The sequence below is a fragment of the Myotis brandtii genome, unplaced genomic scaffold (assembly GCF_000412655.1).
Source record: "Myotis brandtii unplaced genomic scaffold, ASM41265v1 scaffold26, whole genome shotgun sequence".
Lineage (NCBI taxonomy): Eukaryota > Metazoa > Chordata > Mammalia > Chiroptera > Vespertilionidae > Myotis > Myotis brandtii.
The window spans coordinates 433,878-452,744 of record NW_005359880.1 but is presented as its reverse complement, the minus strand read 5'-3'; the positions used below and the strand labels follow the sequence as shown (position 1 = coordinate 452,744).

Here is an 18,867-nt window from a genome sequence, read left to right as displayed (position 1 = left end):
GGAGGAGCTCTGCTCAGCCACAAGCCAGGCTGATGGCTGCCAGTACAGCGGTGGTGGTGGGAGCCTCTCCTGCCTCCTCAGCAGTGCTAAGGATGTCCGACTGCAGCTTAGGTCTGCTCCCCGCTGGCAAGTGGACATCCCCCGAGGGCTGGCAGGCTGCCAGAGGGATGTCTGATTGCCAGCTTAGGCCCAATCCCCTGGGGAGCAGGCCTAAGCCAGCAGGTGGTCATCCCCCGAGGGGTCCCAGACTGCGAGAGGGCACAGGCCGGGCTGAGGGACCCCCCCTGCCCCGAGTGCACAAATTTTTGTGCACCGGGGGGCCTCTAGTTTACATAATAAAGTCAAAAGAAACAACAGTTGATAAAAGGAATGAATGGTAACCGTACTCTTTATCAAATCTGTCTAAGAGCACAAATACCAGACTACATATCAGGAGATGTTTTTCACAATGAACAAAATAAATGAAGCAATTTCATTTTATTATTATAAAGTAACTGGAAATAGTCATAATATACACATTTCTCTAGCAATACAACAATTAGAACGAGTGGAGGTCAGATGTAAAAAGCACTTCAAAAAGCAAATAATCCAATGATAAAAAACATTTGGAACTTACATATATAACATCCCTACAAGTTCATCCCTTGCTTTAAAAACTGTTTCAAATTTTCATTACTTGCTGAGGCAGCCCATTACATTTTTGGAAAACTGACTATTAGAAAATGCTTTTTTTTAGAATGAGCTAGTTTCAATGTAGGTGGTAGGAAGATTAGATCATTAGGATGAGGTGCTTAAAGAAAGACACTGTTTATTAGGAAAGATGGATAAAAAATGGTCATTTCATAATGATAAAGAGGTCAGTTCATCAAGAGGATGAAACAAGCTTAAATGTCTCTACACCAAGTAACAAAGGTTCAAAATATATAAAGCAAAAATTTATGGTTAGAAATTAAAAACTATTTCCTTTTTTTCAGAGAGTCACTGTATTTTGTTATAAGACAGTAAAATATATTTCACAGCTTTTAGTGAAAACAGTATTTCCCAGTTTAAAACAAGAACTAGAATCAAAACACTGAAAATGTCCACAATCTAATATCTAGCTGCTTTTACCCTGAGCTATTGGCTAGGTCTCCCACTATGCTCCATCCTTCCCTCACATAACTAACAGAATAAGTTGACAGAAAATTAGTAAAGATATAAAAGATCTGAACAGCACTATTGTTACCATAGTTAGCTAAATGTTAATAAGAATAAAGCAAAAGGAACTGGACATTGCTAAACCTAATGGGCTGAGACACTGAGCCTGTTTGCTTCACCAGGAAGCTATAGCTTAACAACCCTCGCTTCCCCCGTGTAGGGAGCAGCCCACCCTCCCACCAACAATATGCACAAAGGATTATAATACAACATGACCAAGGGAGGTGTACCCTAGGAATGAAAGGTTGGTTTAATATTTTAAAAATCAATCAATGTAATTCATCATGTCAATAGACAACAACAACAAAATTCAATCCCAGACAGCATTTCAATTAATGGAAAAAAGAAATAAATAAATTCCAGCAATTATCATGATATAATTTCTCAGCAATAGAGGAGTAAAAGGGAGTTTTCAGGTTGGAAAACAAAACCTGTGGAGAAAAAACACACAATAGCTTACATAATACCTAATAATAAAACAAGAATGCTTTCTTTGTAAGATGAGGAACAAGACAAGAATGTCCACTCTCACCAGATCAATGCACAAATTATGCTGAAATTTCTACCTATTCTATTAAAACAAGAAAAAAAATAAAAGGTATAAATATTAGAAAGAAAGAAGTAAAACTATGTTAATTTGTAGATGACATGATTGTCTATATAGAAAATCCTTAGAAAAAAACATACTAGAAATAATAAGGTTGCAAGATACAAGATAAATATACAAAATCAACTGAACTTGCATATGCTAGCAACAAGCAATAGAAAACTGAAGTTTAAAAAGAAATCTTATTTAAAATAGAAAAAATATAAAACCCTATGAAAAAATCTGACAAAATATATGTGAGATTTGTACCCTGAAAACAAAATATTTCTGAGGGAAATGAAAGAAGAGCTAAAAAAATTCAGAGATATATACCATATCTATGACTTGGCTTCAAATTTGTCAAATCTGCCCATTCAACTCAGTATCAATCAAGCAGATAATTTTCCCAAGCAGATAATTTTTCTTAGAAATTGACAGGCTGATTCTAAAATTTATATGTAAATGCAAAGGATCTCAAGTAGACAAAAGAAATGGAAAAGGAAGAATAAAGTTGGAGGACTTACTTTAACTGATTTTGGGGCTTATTATAAAGCTACATTTATCAAGACAAAGTACTATTGGTATAAAGAAGACATTTAGATCAATGCAACAGAATACAGAGTCCAGAGGTAGAGACACAGATACAGAGTCAACTGGTTTTTGAAAAAGGTATAAAAAAATTCAGTGGAAAAGGATAATCTTTTTAAACAAATGATGTTGGAACAACTGTAAAGAAAATTAACCTGGACTTTTCCCTCACACCATAAGCAAAAATTAACTGAAAATGGATCACAGATCTAAAGGTAAAAGATAAAATTATAGAACTTCTTGAAGAGAACGCGGGCCTTGAATTCGGCAGATTTTTTAAATATGACACAAGAAGTACCAACTATAAAAGAAAAATATAATACACTGACACAAGATGCTTTGTCTTTCCTGAATACCAAGAAGCTTTTCATACATTCTCCAGAAGTCTGGCATGTATTTCAGTGAGGTAGATTTAATCCTCTTCCCTTGCCACTCCACACAAAGAATTATTTCACCATGCTTGGTGAAATAATTTCTCTAACAGTGTAATGTTAAAATATCTTAGTTAAAACTGTGAAAGTACAGCTAAAATAAAGAAGCATAATCAAATATGCCCATATATCCATGTGAGAAGAAAGGAGAGTAGAGAATATATATTCTTAGATCAAAAACAAAATAATGTTGGAGAGGAGTTACTAAAAATAACCCAGAGTCCAAAGGTGTGAACAATACTTTCTAAAAGACCCAAGAGGGTGACATACTTCTTTAAACACTAATATAATCTCGGAATGCAGTCATAGAAACTTAATGATCACTGCACTTTGCGCTGATCAGATCTTATCTATAGGAGATGTCCATGTCTGTGTCCACCACATTTCAGGACAACCCAGAAACCCTGGGCCTTACCTACTTGCAGAGGGGATCTAGAGAGCATACCCTGACGTGTTATGGAAAGTCAAATACAGAATTGTAGTCTCCAAAGAGGTATAAGAGGTGTAAAAAGAAAATATTAGAACCGTTATTTATATTTACTTTCTTCTTAAGAATAAAATTATTAAGTTTAAGATGTCTTCCTATATGGGTTGACAAGAGTGCATTTCTATATTTGACATGTATGTGATATATATCCTGTATATATTGGGGCTCTGTTCAAAATTCATTTCACTGATAGGGGTCCATAATCCAAAAGTAAATAAATAAAAGGAGACCACTGGTCTGGAGAATAGAAGACAGAAAAAAAAAACAAAGATGACTAAGATTTCATGTTACTTGTCTTCAAATATTAGAAGGCTTTTATTATGGAAAAATAGATTTATTCTGTGTTTCTTCAGAGGGAGAACTAGAATAAGTGGCTAAAGGTTGTGGGAATTACCACCTATTATAAAGAAAAACCTTATAGTAATTAAATTTGTCAAACCAGGGAATAGGCTGCCTTGGGAAATAGTGAGCTTCTTAGGCTTCAATTAGCCAAGACATAACAAGGATATCTCTATACCATTAAAATTGCAGAAGAGATATCTGATTGTGTAATAGACGGAGCCAGAAAACCTCTAAAGCTGCTGCTTACACACAAATAATTGATGAGAATATGAAGTACTTAACATGAATATTGTTGTACAATGAAGAATTAACTGGTCCTCATGCCTGATTCTTGAAAGAAAAATTCAATCTTTGGAATGTCCCCAATGACAAGAGTATCTGTGTTATGCTAATGAAGTGATTCTAGGTGGGCCCCTAAATCATTTCAGAATAGGGGCTGATCATACCAAAAAGACCAACCAGTGATTAGAGGGCTGGGCCTTTAAGCCATGTAATATCAGCCAGACCTCCTGACCTCCAGAGAGAGGAGGAGGACAGAGGATTGAGTTCAATAAGATGACGAAATATCATACCTACAAATGAAACCCCAATAAAAACCCTGGACATTGAATTTAGTTCCATAGAGATCCCTGGTTGGTGAATAGACTGAAGTGCTGGGAGAGTAATGTGCTCTGATTCCATGAAAGCTCTGTATTCAAGACCTTCCCAGACCTAGCCCTAGGTGTCCCTTCATTTGGCTGTTCCTGAGTTGTATCCTTGATAACAAAACTGTAATCGTAAGTTCTGTGAGTTGTTCTAGCAATTTATCAAACCTGAGGGGTCATAGGAACACCCAAATTTGTAGTCAGTTGGTCAGAAGTACGGTGGCCTGGGGACCCCCTGAATTTGTGGCTGGAATGTGAAGTTGGGGCAGATGTGTTGGGGACTAAGCCCTTAACTTATGGGGTTTAGGTGAACTCTGGGTAGTCAGTGCTAGAAATGAACTGCAGTCCACTAGTTGGTGTTAGACCAGTGAAGGGTTAAAACTGAACAAACATATTTACTCTAAATATTTTACTCTAAAAATTAGTGTTGAATATAGGAATTCATTTCCTCAAACTGCTAAAATACACATTTGTGTATGTACAGTTGTTCATTTCAGAAGGTAAGCAAGCTCTTATCAGAGAAAGAATACTAAGTAGATATTTCGTGTATATGATAATGATTTAAGATTTCCACATTGCCTAGAAAATGTTTTTGTCATTTTCTACAAAATGAAACAATTTCACAAAAATAAAGCGCAAAGAGGAAACAGACCTTTAATACTTCCCAATAAAGTAATTCTGCTAAAAATATTACAAAGAATATCATATCCTTTATTGATATAGTTGATAACAATGTAGTATATTAATATCTGTTCTATAAATTCATGTCAACTGGGAGCTAAACTGAAGATTTAATATTTAACATTTGTTAATGGTTAAAAAAAATTAGGAACACATAAGAAGACTGTATCCACCAAAAAGAGCCAAAACATATTATCACCTCAAATCATTAATTAAAATTCATTGAAAAGTCCTAGAAAATTAATTATTTCTAGACTAATTTACATGTGTTTTTTTCATGTAAAACAGCACAATTAACTTCATGCCATCATTCTAAATTTAATCAGCGCACGGTGCTTACCTGGTTTAACAGCTCGCCCGCAGAGTTGGGGTTGGAGAAGAACCTGTAACATGGCAGGATTGTTTAAACTCTTCATAATTTGAACAGGATTTGGCTCTGGAAGTAAGCCCTTCTGATTACTGTGCATCTTCAATGAATACAGAAATAGGAAACATTAGAACAAGGATAAGTATAAAAGATGACATTTTAAAGGCATTCTTCCAGAAATTCTCATTCACCTGATAAGATTTATTTTGTGATAAACACAATTTACTTTGTATTATACCTTTGTTGTATAGATTCAACCACAGTTTCGTAATTATGTTATACTCTACTACACAGCTCATACTAAAATCCTCACAGAATGTCTCAGTTAAATACAAATTAGCTTTAAGAAGACTAACAATTTAGTAAGATAAATCTCTTTACAAGTAGAAAGATGCCAAGGAGATCTGAATTTATAACAGGAAGATAACTTGTTAACAAAATATGAATGTTTTGATATCACAGAAGAGCTTCACTATAATGATCAAAAGTGTAATAATGTGGGTTGCTTTACATAACATTTTCTTATAATAAAGGTCTTGATTTCCTTAGTTAATCCTCTAATAAGAGAAAAAAAGATGGACTGGCCTTACATATATGTAATTGGGTGGCTTCCTAATAACATGAAATTGTTCCTGGTTTTAAAAGCCAGCCTGATAGATAAGGATATTGGTATTTTGTTACAAAAGGAAAACTGTTAGCCATCAGAAAATGGAGAACTGACACTGATACCTGGAATCCCTCTTCAAACACTTAAAAGCATAACAGATTTTTATTGGTAACATGAAGCAAGGACAAGTAGTTACAAAGAATAACCAATAAGAAATACTGGGTATGAAAAACATGACTGTAAAAAAAAGCAGCTTACTATATACTTGTCATTATTCTAAGCATTTTACATGGATTATAACACTCAATCCTGCAAAACAACTCTATAGGGTTGGTATTACAAACCCTATTATATAGATGAGGATAACAAAGAAACTCATAAAGCATTATCCTTAACCTCTGTCCTGTGCTGTAATAAACAGGTTAACAGGTTAAATAGAATACATGTGACTGAAAAACAAAATAGTGACCTGAAAGATCAGTTCAAAGAATGCTTCCAAAGACATCAGCAAAGGATAAAAAAGGGGGAAAATGCAAACAAGTAAGACAAACCATGGGGATGGAAAATGCAAGCAAAACAAAAGCAAAAAACAAGGCAATGAAGAGGCTGGAAGTGCCCACCTACATAAAATAGAAATCCCTGAAGGAGAAAATAAAGAAGGAAATCTTTGAAGATATAATGGCTGAAAATTCCCCATTATTAAAAAAAATTAAAGGTCACAGATGAAACGGGGTGCATAGTGTTTCAAATCCTACATAATAAAAGGATAGTATGCAAATTGTCCCCTCAACCAGGAGTTCATCTGGGAGTTCGACCAGGGGGTGGGGCCAGCCAGGGTAAGGGAGCAAGGCCCCGGCCTGCAGCCAACAGCCACTAGGGACCCTCTAGTATGATATATAAGAAGAAAACACATTTAGTCACATTTTTTATGTGAAATTTAAGAACATTAAAGTCAAAATAAAAATGCTAAAAGTTTTCTGTAAGAAAGAACATATTTCCAAGAAACATGAAGTAGATTAATATCTTCTCTCTCAAAGCAATAGCCCTGGATTCAAGAAGGCAACAAATTAATATTTTCAAAGTGCTTCAAGAAAAGAAATTTAAATCTATATGTTTATATCCAGCTGAGTTATTTCTTAAATATGTGAAAAAATAAGAATATTCGCAGCCATACAAATTTTCAAAAGTTTTATTCTCTGAAAATGAAAACCAAGAAGCAATAAACAGAAGGCAATACTGCATAATGCATGGAAATTAAGGTATGCAATATCATCATTAATTTCAATCTTGCATACAAAAGCCAAGACCATAAAAACAAAACAAAACAAATGAAAGGAACAATGACTGACAGAATAAGGAGAAAGAAAAATCAACAACTATCTATCTATCCTATATAATAAAAGTCTAATATGCTAAGTGTCCAGTCGTCCAGTTGGCCATTGAACCAATCAAAGCGTAATATGCTAATGATATGCTAAAGCCACTCAACTGCTTGCTATGACATGCACTGACCACCAGGGAGCAGATGCTCCGACCAGTAGGTTAGCTTGCTGCTGGGGTCCGGCCGATTGGGACTGAGTGAGATGGGCCAGATATGCCCTGGAGCCCTCCCGCGGTCCCTCCCCAGCTGGCCAACCTCCCACGTCCCTCCCAGGCCCCAATCATGCATCAGTGGGGTCACGGCTGGCGAGCGCAGTGGCAGTGGCGGGAGCCTCTCCCACCTCCGCAGCAGCACTAAGGATGTCTGACTGTTGGCTTAGGCCTACTTCCTGTGGGGAGCGGGCCTAAGCCGGCAGTCGGATATCCCCTGAGGGCTCTTGGACTGTGAGAGGATGCAGGCCGGGCTGAGGGATCACCCCCTCAGTGCATGAATTTCGTGCAGTGGGTCTCTAGTATATATATCAAAGGCTAATATGCAAAGTGTCCCCTCAGGAGTTTGACCCGGAAACTGCGAGTTCGATCGCTCGCTATAACGTGCGCTGACTACTAGCGGGTGGCACAGAACGAAGGAAGGCCCCAGCCGGCAGCCAGAAGGAAAGCCCCAATTGGCCCTGATTGCCAGCCAGACATAAAAAATGTGACTAAATGTGTTTTCTTCTTATATATCATACTAGAGGGTCCCTAGTGGCTGTTAGCTGCAGGCCAGGGCCTTGCTCCCTTACCCTGGCTGGCCCCACCCTGGCTGACCCTACCCATGCATGAATTTTGTGCACCAGGCCTCTAGTATATCATAACTTCTAATACATTCCTCTCAGACACTGACAGATCAAACAGACAAAAAAAATAATTAAATATATGGAAGATCTGAGTAACAATAAGCTCAAACTAATACTTACAAGCACACATGTGTGTAAATATAACTTTATAACCCACAAACATAAAGGACACATTGTTATGGGGTATACATGGCACAGTCACAAAAATCAACCAATGCACCAAGCCACAAAAGAAACCACGATATCCCTTTCCCCCAAATCAATATTAGAGACTACATTCTCTGACCACAATGCAACAAAGTTAGAAATTTATATCAGAAGATTAGCTTCTAAAAATTCCTAAGTGGCTATAAACTGAAAACAACAACAACAAACAAACAACTAATTAAGCTTTTAGTTTAAAAGGAACTCATAAAAATTTGAGACATTAATAATCTAAAATATTTGATACATACTTATTTAAAAGGAAACTTGCTTTAAATTCATTCAGCAGAAAACATCTAGATTGAAAACAATGGCAATAAGCATTGATATCAATAAAAATGGAGGGGAAAGAGTCAACCCAAAAAAACCCCAAAAACATTATAAAAATAAGGGCAGCAATATTCAAAAGACAGAAATAATGAACAAAACAAGAGCTGTTTCTTTGAAGGGATGAAATAGAGAAATTTCTTTCAATACTTATCATGAATAAAAAAGAAAATGCAAGTCAATAAAATGCACAACGAAAACAAAGAGATAGACATAACAAATTTTAAAAATAATAAATTATTAGAAAAAACTGTTGCAATAAATTTGAAAACTTAGACAAAATGAATGTTTGTAGAATGGAATCAAATGCCAAATATGGCAAAGAAAGGAAAAAATAAAATATCTAAATATTCACAGAAGTAACTTAAGTGGTAATCAATAATTTCCCTCTGGAAGAGGCTCAAAGACTAGTTCTACATGTTCTCATAGAGGAGACTTCTTAAACTTTCAAACAATAGATAACCATATTTTATACAAGTTTATCCATAAATAGAAAGAAAACAGGGAGGAGAAAAAAATATTTAAATCAGTAAATGAGAGCAATGTTCTATTGATTCCAAAATTAAGTAAGGATGGCACAAAAAATTTTAAGCATTTTTCACTTATGAGCACATCTGCATATATACCAAATTAAATATTATCTAGTCAATGCATTGGAAAAAAATAATTATCAACTAAGGTTTATAGTACAAGGATGGTTTAACATTAGAAAATCTATCAATGTGATTCTGCACATTAATAAATCTAGGGAGAAATCACATGTTATCTCAATAGTTGTGGAACTACTATGATAAAATTTAACACCTACTCATGATATTTTTTAAATCTCAGAAAACTTATTAAAGGATATGCATGAAGAAGCTATAGAAAATATCAATGTAATACATTACTTTTGAGAGAAAAATTTAAGATTTCTCACTATCATTGATATAATTTGCTTTAAAATTTTATTTAAATTTTTTATTGATTGATTTTTAGTGAGAGAATGGGAGGGAGCGAGGGGGTGGGAAAGTGAAAGAGAGAAACATCGATTTGTTGTTCCACTTATTTATGCATTAACTGGTTTATTCTTGTATGCGCCCTGACCAGGGATGGAACCTGCCACATTGGTGTATTGGGACAACGCTCTAACCAACTGAGTACCCAGCCAGGGCTCAGGAATTTGAAATTATGCGTCATTAAGGAATGTTAAGCAAGAGAAGGACACAATCCGATTTGAGGGTAAAAAAGACCACTCTTGTAGAAGAAGGATCAAAGGGACAGACGAATTACATGGTGCTCATGCAGGGGTTATTCTAATCATCAAGGTGAGAAAAGATGAGATCCTGAGTAAAGTAACAAAGACACTAACAAGTCTCAAGGAATAGGAGATATCAGGAAGTGCAACTGAAAGAATTTGCTAATATTTTTAACATTTTTATTTGGGGAGTAGATGAGGGAGACCAATCATGATTAACTAAATTTTTGTTCAGATAGTTTTAGTTTGGATGAACTAATGCCATATGTAGATATTACAAAGCATAGAAAATCAAGTCCCAGAGAAAAAGAGGTGCTTGGAAGTAGAAATGTTGAAACTGCACTATTTATGTAACATAAAAGTGGGATGTCTAATAATCATCTGAAAATATAGATTTAGTTCTAAGAGTAATTTGGTCCAAGATATATATGCTTAGAAGTAATCATTGCCTGGCAATAACTAAAGCCATTGGAATATTTAAAAGGAAAAACTGTGAGAAGGTCAAATACAGACGTCTACTGACACTGGCCCTGAGAGAAACAGACAGAGTAAGGGGAGGAGCCGCGAGGAAAACACTGGTGTAGCACAATTCAAGGCGGCAGAGGGCTTTAAGTATTGCAAAGAGACCAAGCAATGATGGCTAAAAAGTACCTGTGTGGCCTAAATATTAAAAAATCCCTGTTAATCTCCCTGAGAACAGATTCACTTGAATAGTGGAGGTGAAACGGCAGTGCACTGGGCTGAGAGGGAAATGGGAAATGAAGAAATGGTGACATTGAGTGGGGCCTGCCTGCTCCAGAAGCTCCGATTGGGAAGGAAAATAAGATGAAGGCCAGTATCTGGATAAAAAATGTTAAAGGAAAAGATGCGAGCAGATGGGATGGAGCTAGTGGAGCCACAAGTGAAAATAAGTAGAATGATGAGGATCAAGACCCTTGAGGACGGGGGACATGGCACAAGCCCCTGCTTTGGCAGGAGGAAGCACAGCCCTTCCTCCAGGACAGCAGGGATTGTCTGCTCTGTTCACTAAACACATCTCATAGTGCCTAGCATGTAGTAAGTGCCCAATAAGCAACTGTGGAATGAACATTATTGAAGAGAAAAAGAAGTAAAAAAAAAAAGTGGGGCACATTTGCAGGGGGAGTATGAGAAAAGTTGAAAGAATGAGTCCAACACATGACCCTGATATTTCTAAAATAAAAGCCATGATCACCTGATAGAAAGAAGGTTTGAGACAACAACTACTGTAGGAAACGGAAATGCACCACTGATGAGAGATGAGCTAAAGTTTTGCGGTGGGACCAGCTATAAATGTCAGACATTTGTAGTCTCATCAAGACATCTAGTTGTTTTTCTCCAACAGGACACAGCACAGAAGTAGGTATCTCTTAGGTTCAACAGAGACAATTTAACCAAAGGCAATGAAACTGATAGTGAAAGGATGGCTGGAGTGATGAATTATGCAGGGAAGAATATGAAAATGACAGAAGAACCTAAAAGAGGAAGCACAAACTAAGAAAAAGGGGAGAAGGGGTCTGGGACCAGAGGTGAGGTCAAGAATAAGAAGAGGAGGGAGCGAGATGTGAGACTAACAACAATCTCCCTCCCCTAAAATCCTCTCTCCAGTTCATCTACAAACCACTTTCAGACTCATCTGTTGATGGCGTGACTCTGCTCCTGTCACTGCCTTGTTTATATACTTTATAAATTCCCCACTGCTCATCAAATGCAATCTAAATACTCTGAGTGCTCAATAGTGCTGCCTGATTTGACATCAACCAACCATTTCACCACACATCCCTTCATACACTCAGTCCACTAGACCAGTGGTCGGCAAACTGCGGCTCGCGAGACACATGCGGCTCTTTGGCCCCTTGAGTGTGGCTCTTTCTAAGCCTTAGGAGTACCCTAATTAAGTTAATAACAATGTACCTACCTATATAGTTTAAGTTTAAAAAATTTGGCTCTCAAAAGAAATTTCAATCGTTGTACTGTTGATATTTGGCTCTGCTGACTAATGAGTTTGCCGACCACTGCACTAAACCACTTACCACTCTTAAAGCAGGCAAATTCAATTCATACTACTGCTTGAAAGGTCTGCTTCACCTAGAATTTGACCACTCTCCCTCCTTAGGGTTGCCAGATTTAGCAAGTAAAAATACAGAATGCCCAATTAAATCTGGGTTTCAGATAAACAATGAATAAATTTTTAATGTAAGTATCTCACACAAAAGCTGTATTTATCTGGCAATCCTACCTTCTACCCCCATCAACACTTTTCAAACTCATACTTTAACATCACACTCAAATATTACCTTTGTCATGAAGTTTTCCCTGATTCCTTCACCTAGAAAGTATATTCCTTCATTCAGTCAACAAATATTTACTATGCTAAATGCTAAGAGTGAAAACTGTGAAGGCCCAGCTGGTGTAGCTCAGTGGTTGAACATCAGACCTATGAACCAGGAGGTCACAGTTCGATTCCCAATCCCCAGTGGGGGGTGTCCAGGAGGCAGCCAATCAATGATTCTCTCTCATCATTGATGTTTCTCTCTCTCCCTCTCCCTTCCTCTCTGAAATCAATAAAAATATATTTTAAAAGAACTGTGGCCCGACCAGCGTGGCTCAGTGGTTGAGCATCGACCTGTGCACCAGGAGGTCACGGTTAGATTCCTGGTCAGGGCACATGCCCAGGTTGCAGGCTCGATCCCCAGTAGGGGGCATGCAGGAGGCAGCTGATCAATGATTCTCTCATCATTGATGTTTCTCTCTCTCCCTCTCCCTTCCTCTCTGAAATCAATAAAAATATATTTTTAAAAAACTGTGAAGAAGGAAGTCTATCTGCATAGAACTTCAACTGCAGAAGTAGAGGGAGAATAAGGAGACAGTGACAATAGAGAGGTAGCTACGATGTGTTGTGTGAGCAAACAGGAAGCACACATCTACTATTTGTATTCTGGATACTTATGAACACTTTGGGGAAAAAAAGAGGCACATTATACTAAAAATTTAGAGCAGAACAGGAACTCAAGTATTTGTTTAATGAACTATATACCTTACAAAAATTTCCCAAGATGAATACACTTGACAAAACAATTTCTTCTTTTGTAATGACTCTTGGCTTGATTACACAGATTCCACTCACCAATTTTTTTTAAAAGGAATATCTTTATATAGCAAAAAGATAATAAAGGTCCAATCAGTGGTAGTCTCGGTAGATTTTTAAAATGTTAGCATTTTTAATATGTTAATAAAGAACAACAAACTTACCACGCGTTGAGCTGCTATCAACGCGGCTAACGTGCTTCGCCCTGGGGCTCCTGGGGCGCAGAAGGAAACTTGCACTTTGCTCCCCTGGATGGTCATGCCGTCGGCGGCTTGCTGAACCTCCTCAGCATGCTCCGCAGTGCTATATTCAACCACTGCAAAGCCACCAACGTAGCTACCTTCATCCTGTGCAAGCTGAGGCAACACACTTTATTAAAAGGGAAGTCTATCATTTAGTCAGAAATCGTTCTTTACAGTATATAACTTTCAAATTTAAGAACAAATGTATCAGAGCATGATACTGGAGAGAAAGTGTGTTCTTTCAAAAAAATTACTAGTTGATTAGAATGCAGTACTTCTGGAGAACAGGATAATAAACAAGATTCTGTCATTTCTTTTGAATTTTTGATTTTCTAATTTATTTTACTTTTCAAAGCCCAAATGATAATATTCCCTATATATTAAGAAATGTTTACAACTGATAATTATAAGAAAATGAGGACACAATAATATAAACCTCCTTTAAATAAATTCACCAGATACATAAATAATGAAACATACTAAAACAATTACTGAATTACATGTCTATGTAAAATAAAGTTTGTACCATCAAGAGAAGAAAAGTAGGAGGAACCACATTCAACTTTTATTTCAATATTTTAGGCAAATCCCAGAAATTTGGTCAAGTATACCAAAACAAACCTTATTTGCAAAAACTATGCCCTAGATTTACTAAAATACCATATGCAACATATAATCTTTACTTCTGAATGGGCCCTAAATAAGACTCCTAAAATGCAGAACTTAATTTGTTTCCAGTCACCCACCTGTAAGAGTGTAAAGGAAGATACTAAAGTCCTGGATCTGTAAAGACTGGTACAAAGAGCAAAAATAAGAGCAAAATACGATACTAAAAAGTTTCTAAGTTTTAACGTTTCTGAATTATCTTCAACACATTCACATGAGAAAGTAATCAACGAGATAAAATTCAGCGGGGTGTGTCTTTGAGAAGACACATGAACCACACTTCTATGCGGATTTGGCACCTCATAAGTTAATATTACAATTAAATAATTTCTAGATTCTTTTCTCTTATTTTTGAAGCTTAACTTCTACTTTCTTGCATAGTACACAAAATTTTTATTTTTCCTTCATATTCTCCCTTCCTTTTTAATTTTTCCCATTGATTTTTAGAGAGAGTAGAAGGGAGGTGGGGGTGGGGGGAGAAGGGCAGGAGAGAGAGAGAGAGAGGAGAGAGAGAGAGAGAGAGAGAGAGATGTGAGAGAGATACAATGATTGGTTGACTCCTGAACATACCAAGACCAGGGCCAGGATCATTGCTGCAACCCAGGTATGTGCCCTTGACTGGAAATCAAACCCACAACCCATCGGTGCTCAGGCCAACACTAACAACTGAGCAAGCAATACTGGCCAGGGCTCTTCCTTCCTTTTAAAATTGTCCGCTTATGTTTTCTTCACTGTAAAAATGTTTCCTGGTCACATGGGAGAAAGGGAAAAGGTCTACCTACCTCTTCCAAACATTTCTCCTACAACCCCATTCCTCTTACAATCCAAACCAGATCTCAAAATCAGATCTGTAGAAGCCATTAGTCTCTTTGGTCTCTTTTGATTACCAGGTAAGAGACTGTGTCTTCAATATAGTCCGTGTCAACCTACCACACAAAAAAGCTCGAATTTAACAGCTCCACTGATAAAAGCCTCATAAAGTTGTTTTTATTAATCTCTTGAAAACTTTAAAAACACTTTGGACTATTCCTGGTTTATTATGATAACCGTCATGCCTACATAAGTTATACCATTTTAAATCTTCCCAAAGACAAAAATCACCCAAGTCTATGGCATAGGTAGTTTTAGAGGAGAGTATTTCAGTTCAATATGAGAGCCACTCAAATATACAAATGGTCTGACTTGTGATCTAGTTAATTTTCCATTATCTTGAAATCTTTTAACAGAAGCTAAGTGGTCATACACAAATATTATAATAAATGTTTTTCTACCAGATGGCAAGCTAGATTAGATAACCTCTCAGGTCCCTTTGACTCTGGGATTCATAATTCAAATGCATTTTGTGATAAATGGCTTTTCCCCTCCTCATTTGTATCAAAGGCCTCAACTTAAGCTACAAAGAATTATGTATGGCCACAGGATATTACTATACAATTCTTAGCATCAAGATTAGCAAATCGATAAGACAACTTTCAATAACTGGACAGAGATTTAATAAAAAATTTGTCACAAAAATTTATAAAGCTCTTGGGATGCTTTCTTTGATGTTTATTATATTGGGATTAGGGGATTGGAAATATATATACATATGTATTATGTATATATGTATTTATGCATATATATGATTATACAATAACAGACTCTAAACTTCCTACTGCAATTGTAGAGACTCAACAAATATATGATTAAAGAAAAAGGGGGGGATAAAGAAAGAAGGGAAGAGAAAAGTTCATCAGCTGCTATCTTACATGTGTAAGGAAGGAAGTTATATATAGCATGCATTGTCTATTTAGTCTAACATATTTAATTTTATAATGATAAAGAGCTTGAAAATTTTACCAGTAGTTGTCAATCTTCAGGATCTTCTCTAAATGGCTCACTTACCATGACCCCATTAAGACAAAATTGTATGTTCTCTTTAAACCTCATTATACTTTTCTATCTTCCATTATATCACGTTTCATACAGAATTTACAATGATTAGATTACTTGTCAGTCTCTTCTACAAAATTGTGAGGTATTAAGAGAGTATCTTTCTATTATCTATATTTCTGACATTTAGCAATATACTGTCTGGCATAGAGAAGATGATAAATAACATTTGGATGTAGGAATGGATCAATGGATGAATGGTGTAATGAATGGATGAAATGAGGTGAATGAGTGATGGATTTGCTAATACCTACTTAACTATATAACAATATAGTTGGTCCATCAACAAAAGGAATTGATTTAAAATTTACCATGACATTAAAATCTTCATTACAGACTAAAGTAGAATTAGATTATCCATTGTGATATTCACATAGGTATAATAAATTTGTGAGTGCATGCGGAATAGATACAAAGCAGATATCTAAAAATATTTCTAATGATATCTTAAGAATACATACCTGGCAAAACACAGGTTTATGGATACTGGAAAAAAATTGCAACAGCTCCTCGGAATCTCTGTAGTCAGTAGGGAGTTTATCTATACAAAGGCACTTAGAATGAATGAGCTCTGCGGCCAATAGATTAACATCCATCCATTGTGCAAAGAGAGCTGATGCTCCCAACTGTTTGCCCAATAGCTCCAATCTAGCCTTTGCAGCAAAGTCCTTTTTCATGTATTCCACAAATCCATAGCCTTTGGAGTGGCCAGTGACTTCACTGTAGACCAGAAAACATCTCTCAATGTTTCCATATGCACGAACAAGTTCTTCAAACTCTTCTAATGTAAAAGAAGTGGGCAAGTTGGTAATACACAGCAAAGCATCTGTTGGCTGTAGCTGTACTATTAAGTCTTTTCCTCGAAAAGAATATTGATGAAACATCTGAATTGCATTCTGGGCTTGTTCCCCATTCAATAAAGTAACAAATGCTGGAAGATAAAATAAATGAGTTTTCTAAGCCTGTGTTTTCAAACTTTTGTGACTATGACTCACAATAAGAAATACATGTTATATCTGTGACTCAGTACACACATACATATATATGTCTGAAACAAAAGTATCAGGAAGTAATACTATTACCATATGCAAAGCACTCAAATATTTTCTGTTTCATTGTATTCTTTAACACTGACACCCCCACTAAACTAATACCATGACCAGAAACACAAGTTAAAAATATGCACCCTCCCGCCCCAAACCTCTTTCAGAGACTTCAATCACTCTACTATTAAGGACTTTTGAAGTTGTCCAACAGCTCGCTGGTACTTGGTTCATGTTTTATAGCCTTCTTCTGGCTCTCTTTTTCATTTTAGAGAGTTCTTATCTCTATGTATTCAGGTTCAGTAATCTTCTGCAACAACTATTCTGCTGTTAATCCCATCTACTGTATTTTTTTTCTAATCTCCAACATTGTAGTTTTCATCTCTAGGAATCTGACTTGGTATTTTTCAATATCTTCCATATCTCCACTAAACATATTCAATATTTACTGTAATTTCTTGTACACATGGAAGATTGTTATAAAAACTGTTCTCCATTTTCATTAATTATTTTGTTTAAATTCTAAGTCATTTTGATTGATTTTTCTCCTTATTATGGGTTGTATTTTCCTGCTCCTTTGCTATGTTTGGTAACTTTTTATTTCATGCCAGGCACTATAAATGTTACCTAGTTGGGTGCTGGATGTTTTTGTCTTTCTATATATATTCTTAAGTTTTGTTCTAGGATGTGGTTGAGTTACTAGGAAACAGTTTGATCCTTTCTGGTCTCACTTTTAAATTTTGTTAGGTAAAACCAGAGTTGATTTTCTTGATTCTTGAGATAAGACCCTTCTGAATACTCCTCCTGATGCACCATGAATCGTGAGGTTTGTCAGCCTAGCTGATGGGAATAGCACTATTCCCGGCCCTGTGTGAGCTGTGAAGATTGTTACCACTAATCCCTTTGTCAATATTTAGTAACACTGAAATTGTACATAACATATGACCCAGTAATTTACTTGTGGAGAAATAGTTACAATGTATATTAGAAGACAAAAATAAGGATATTCATTGCAGCATATTTGAAATACTGGAAAGTTAAAGCTTCTAAATGCCTACCAGTAATGAATAGCTTTATCAATGGTGATAAATTCACAAGATAGAATAATATACAGTAGTTTAAATGAATGAACTAGAGCTATATATATCAACATGGAAAGATCTGAAACTAAGGTTGAGTTAAAAAAAAAAAAGCAAGTAACTAAATGAAACATGTATAATACCATTTATGTAAAGTTTTTAAAAACACCGAGAACAACACTATTAATTATACATATAATAAAATTACAGGTATTAGTCGTGGTATAATGGTGACAAATAGCTCCACAATCTCAATGGCTTAACAAAATAGAAGGGATTTTATTGTTGATGCTGCATATCCCATCTTGCACATTCTCTAAAAATCAATGGAAACCTATCCTCAGGTGAGGGGGAAGGAAGGAAGGAAAGAAGGAAGGAAGGAAGGAAGGAAGGAAGGAAGGAAGGAAGGAAGGAAGGAAGGTAGGTTGGTTTGCTCCTCACAGTCACCCTGGGAGCTAAGCTGGAAGAAGTGCTGCAATCTTCCTCAACCTCTTACAGGGAGAGGGTGAGCAGTGAACCACAGGCTGGCTCTAACACCTTCCACCTACAAGGGATACGGTCATTTCCATTCGCACTTCATTCACCAAAGAGCAAATCACATGTCCACTTCTAACCTCAAAGAGGGACAGAGAACTACCTCACCTCACGCCCAGAAGAAAAAGGGTAAGAATCTGTGAACAGCTCTAATGACTGCCACGATATAACAGCAAGTGTAGAAAGTAGGTACCAAATTCATAAATGCTTCTCCCCCAGGGAAGAAGGGAGGGAAGACAAGTAGACACTGGATTTCATTTTTATCTATAATGTTTCTATTTTCAAATTTTTAAAGTCAGAAAAAAAATGCAGAATTCTGACCATACTACCAGAGATCTTTAATAGATCTAC

The 18,867-nt window shown here is 36.3% G+C and overlaps 1 protein-coding gene across 2 annotated transcripts in view; it reads right to left on the bottom strand.

Annotated features, from left to right (window-relative positions):
• RAVER2 (ribonucleoprotein, PTB-binding 2) overlaps positions 1–18,867 on the bottom strand; it is a 92,663-nt gene that overhangs the window by 45,814 nt on the left and 27,982 nt on the right. For both annotated transcript variants that reach the window (XM_005868021.2, XM_005868023.2), the window contains 3 exons: positions 16,322–16,791; positions 13,185–13,376; positions 5,297–5,423 (listed from right to left, as the gene is read on the bottom strand). In XM_005868021.2, the coding sequence (XP_005868083.1) occupies positions 5,297–5,423; positions 13,185–13,376; positions 16,322–16,791 (789 nt within the window). The remainder of the gene's footprint in view (positions 1–5,296; positions 5,424–13,184; positions 13,377–16,321; positions 16,792–18,867) is intronic.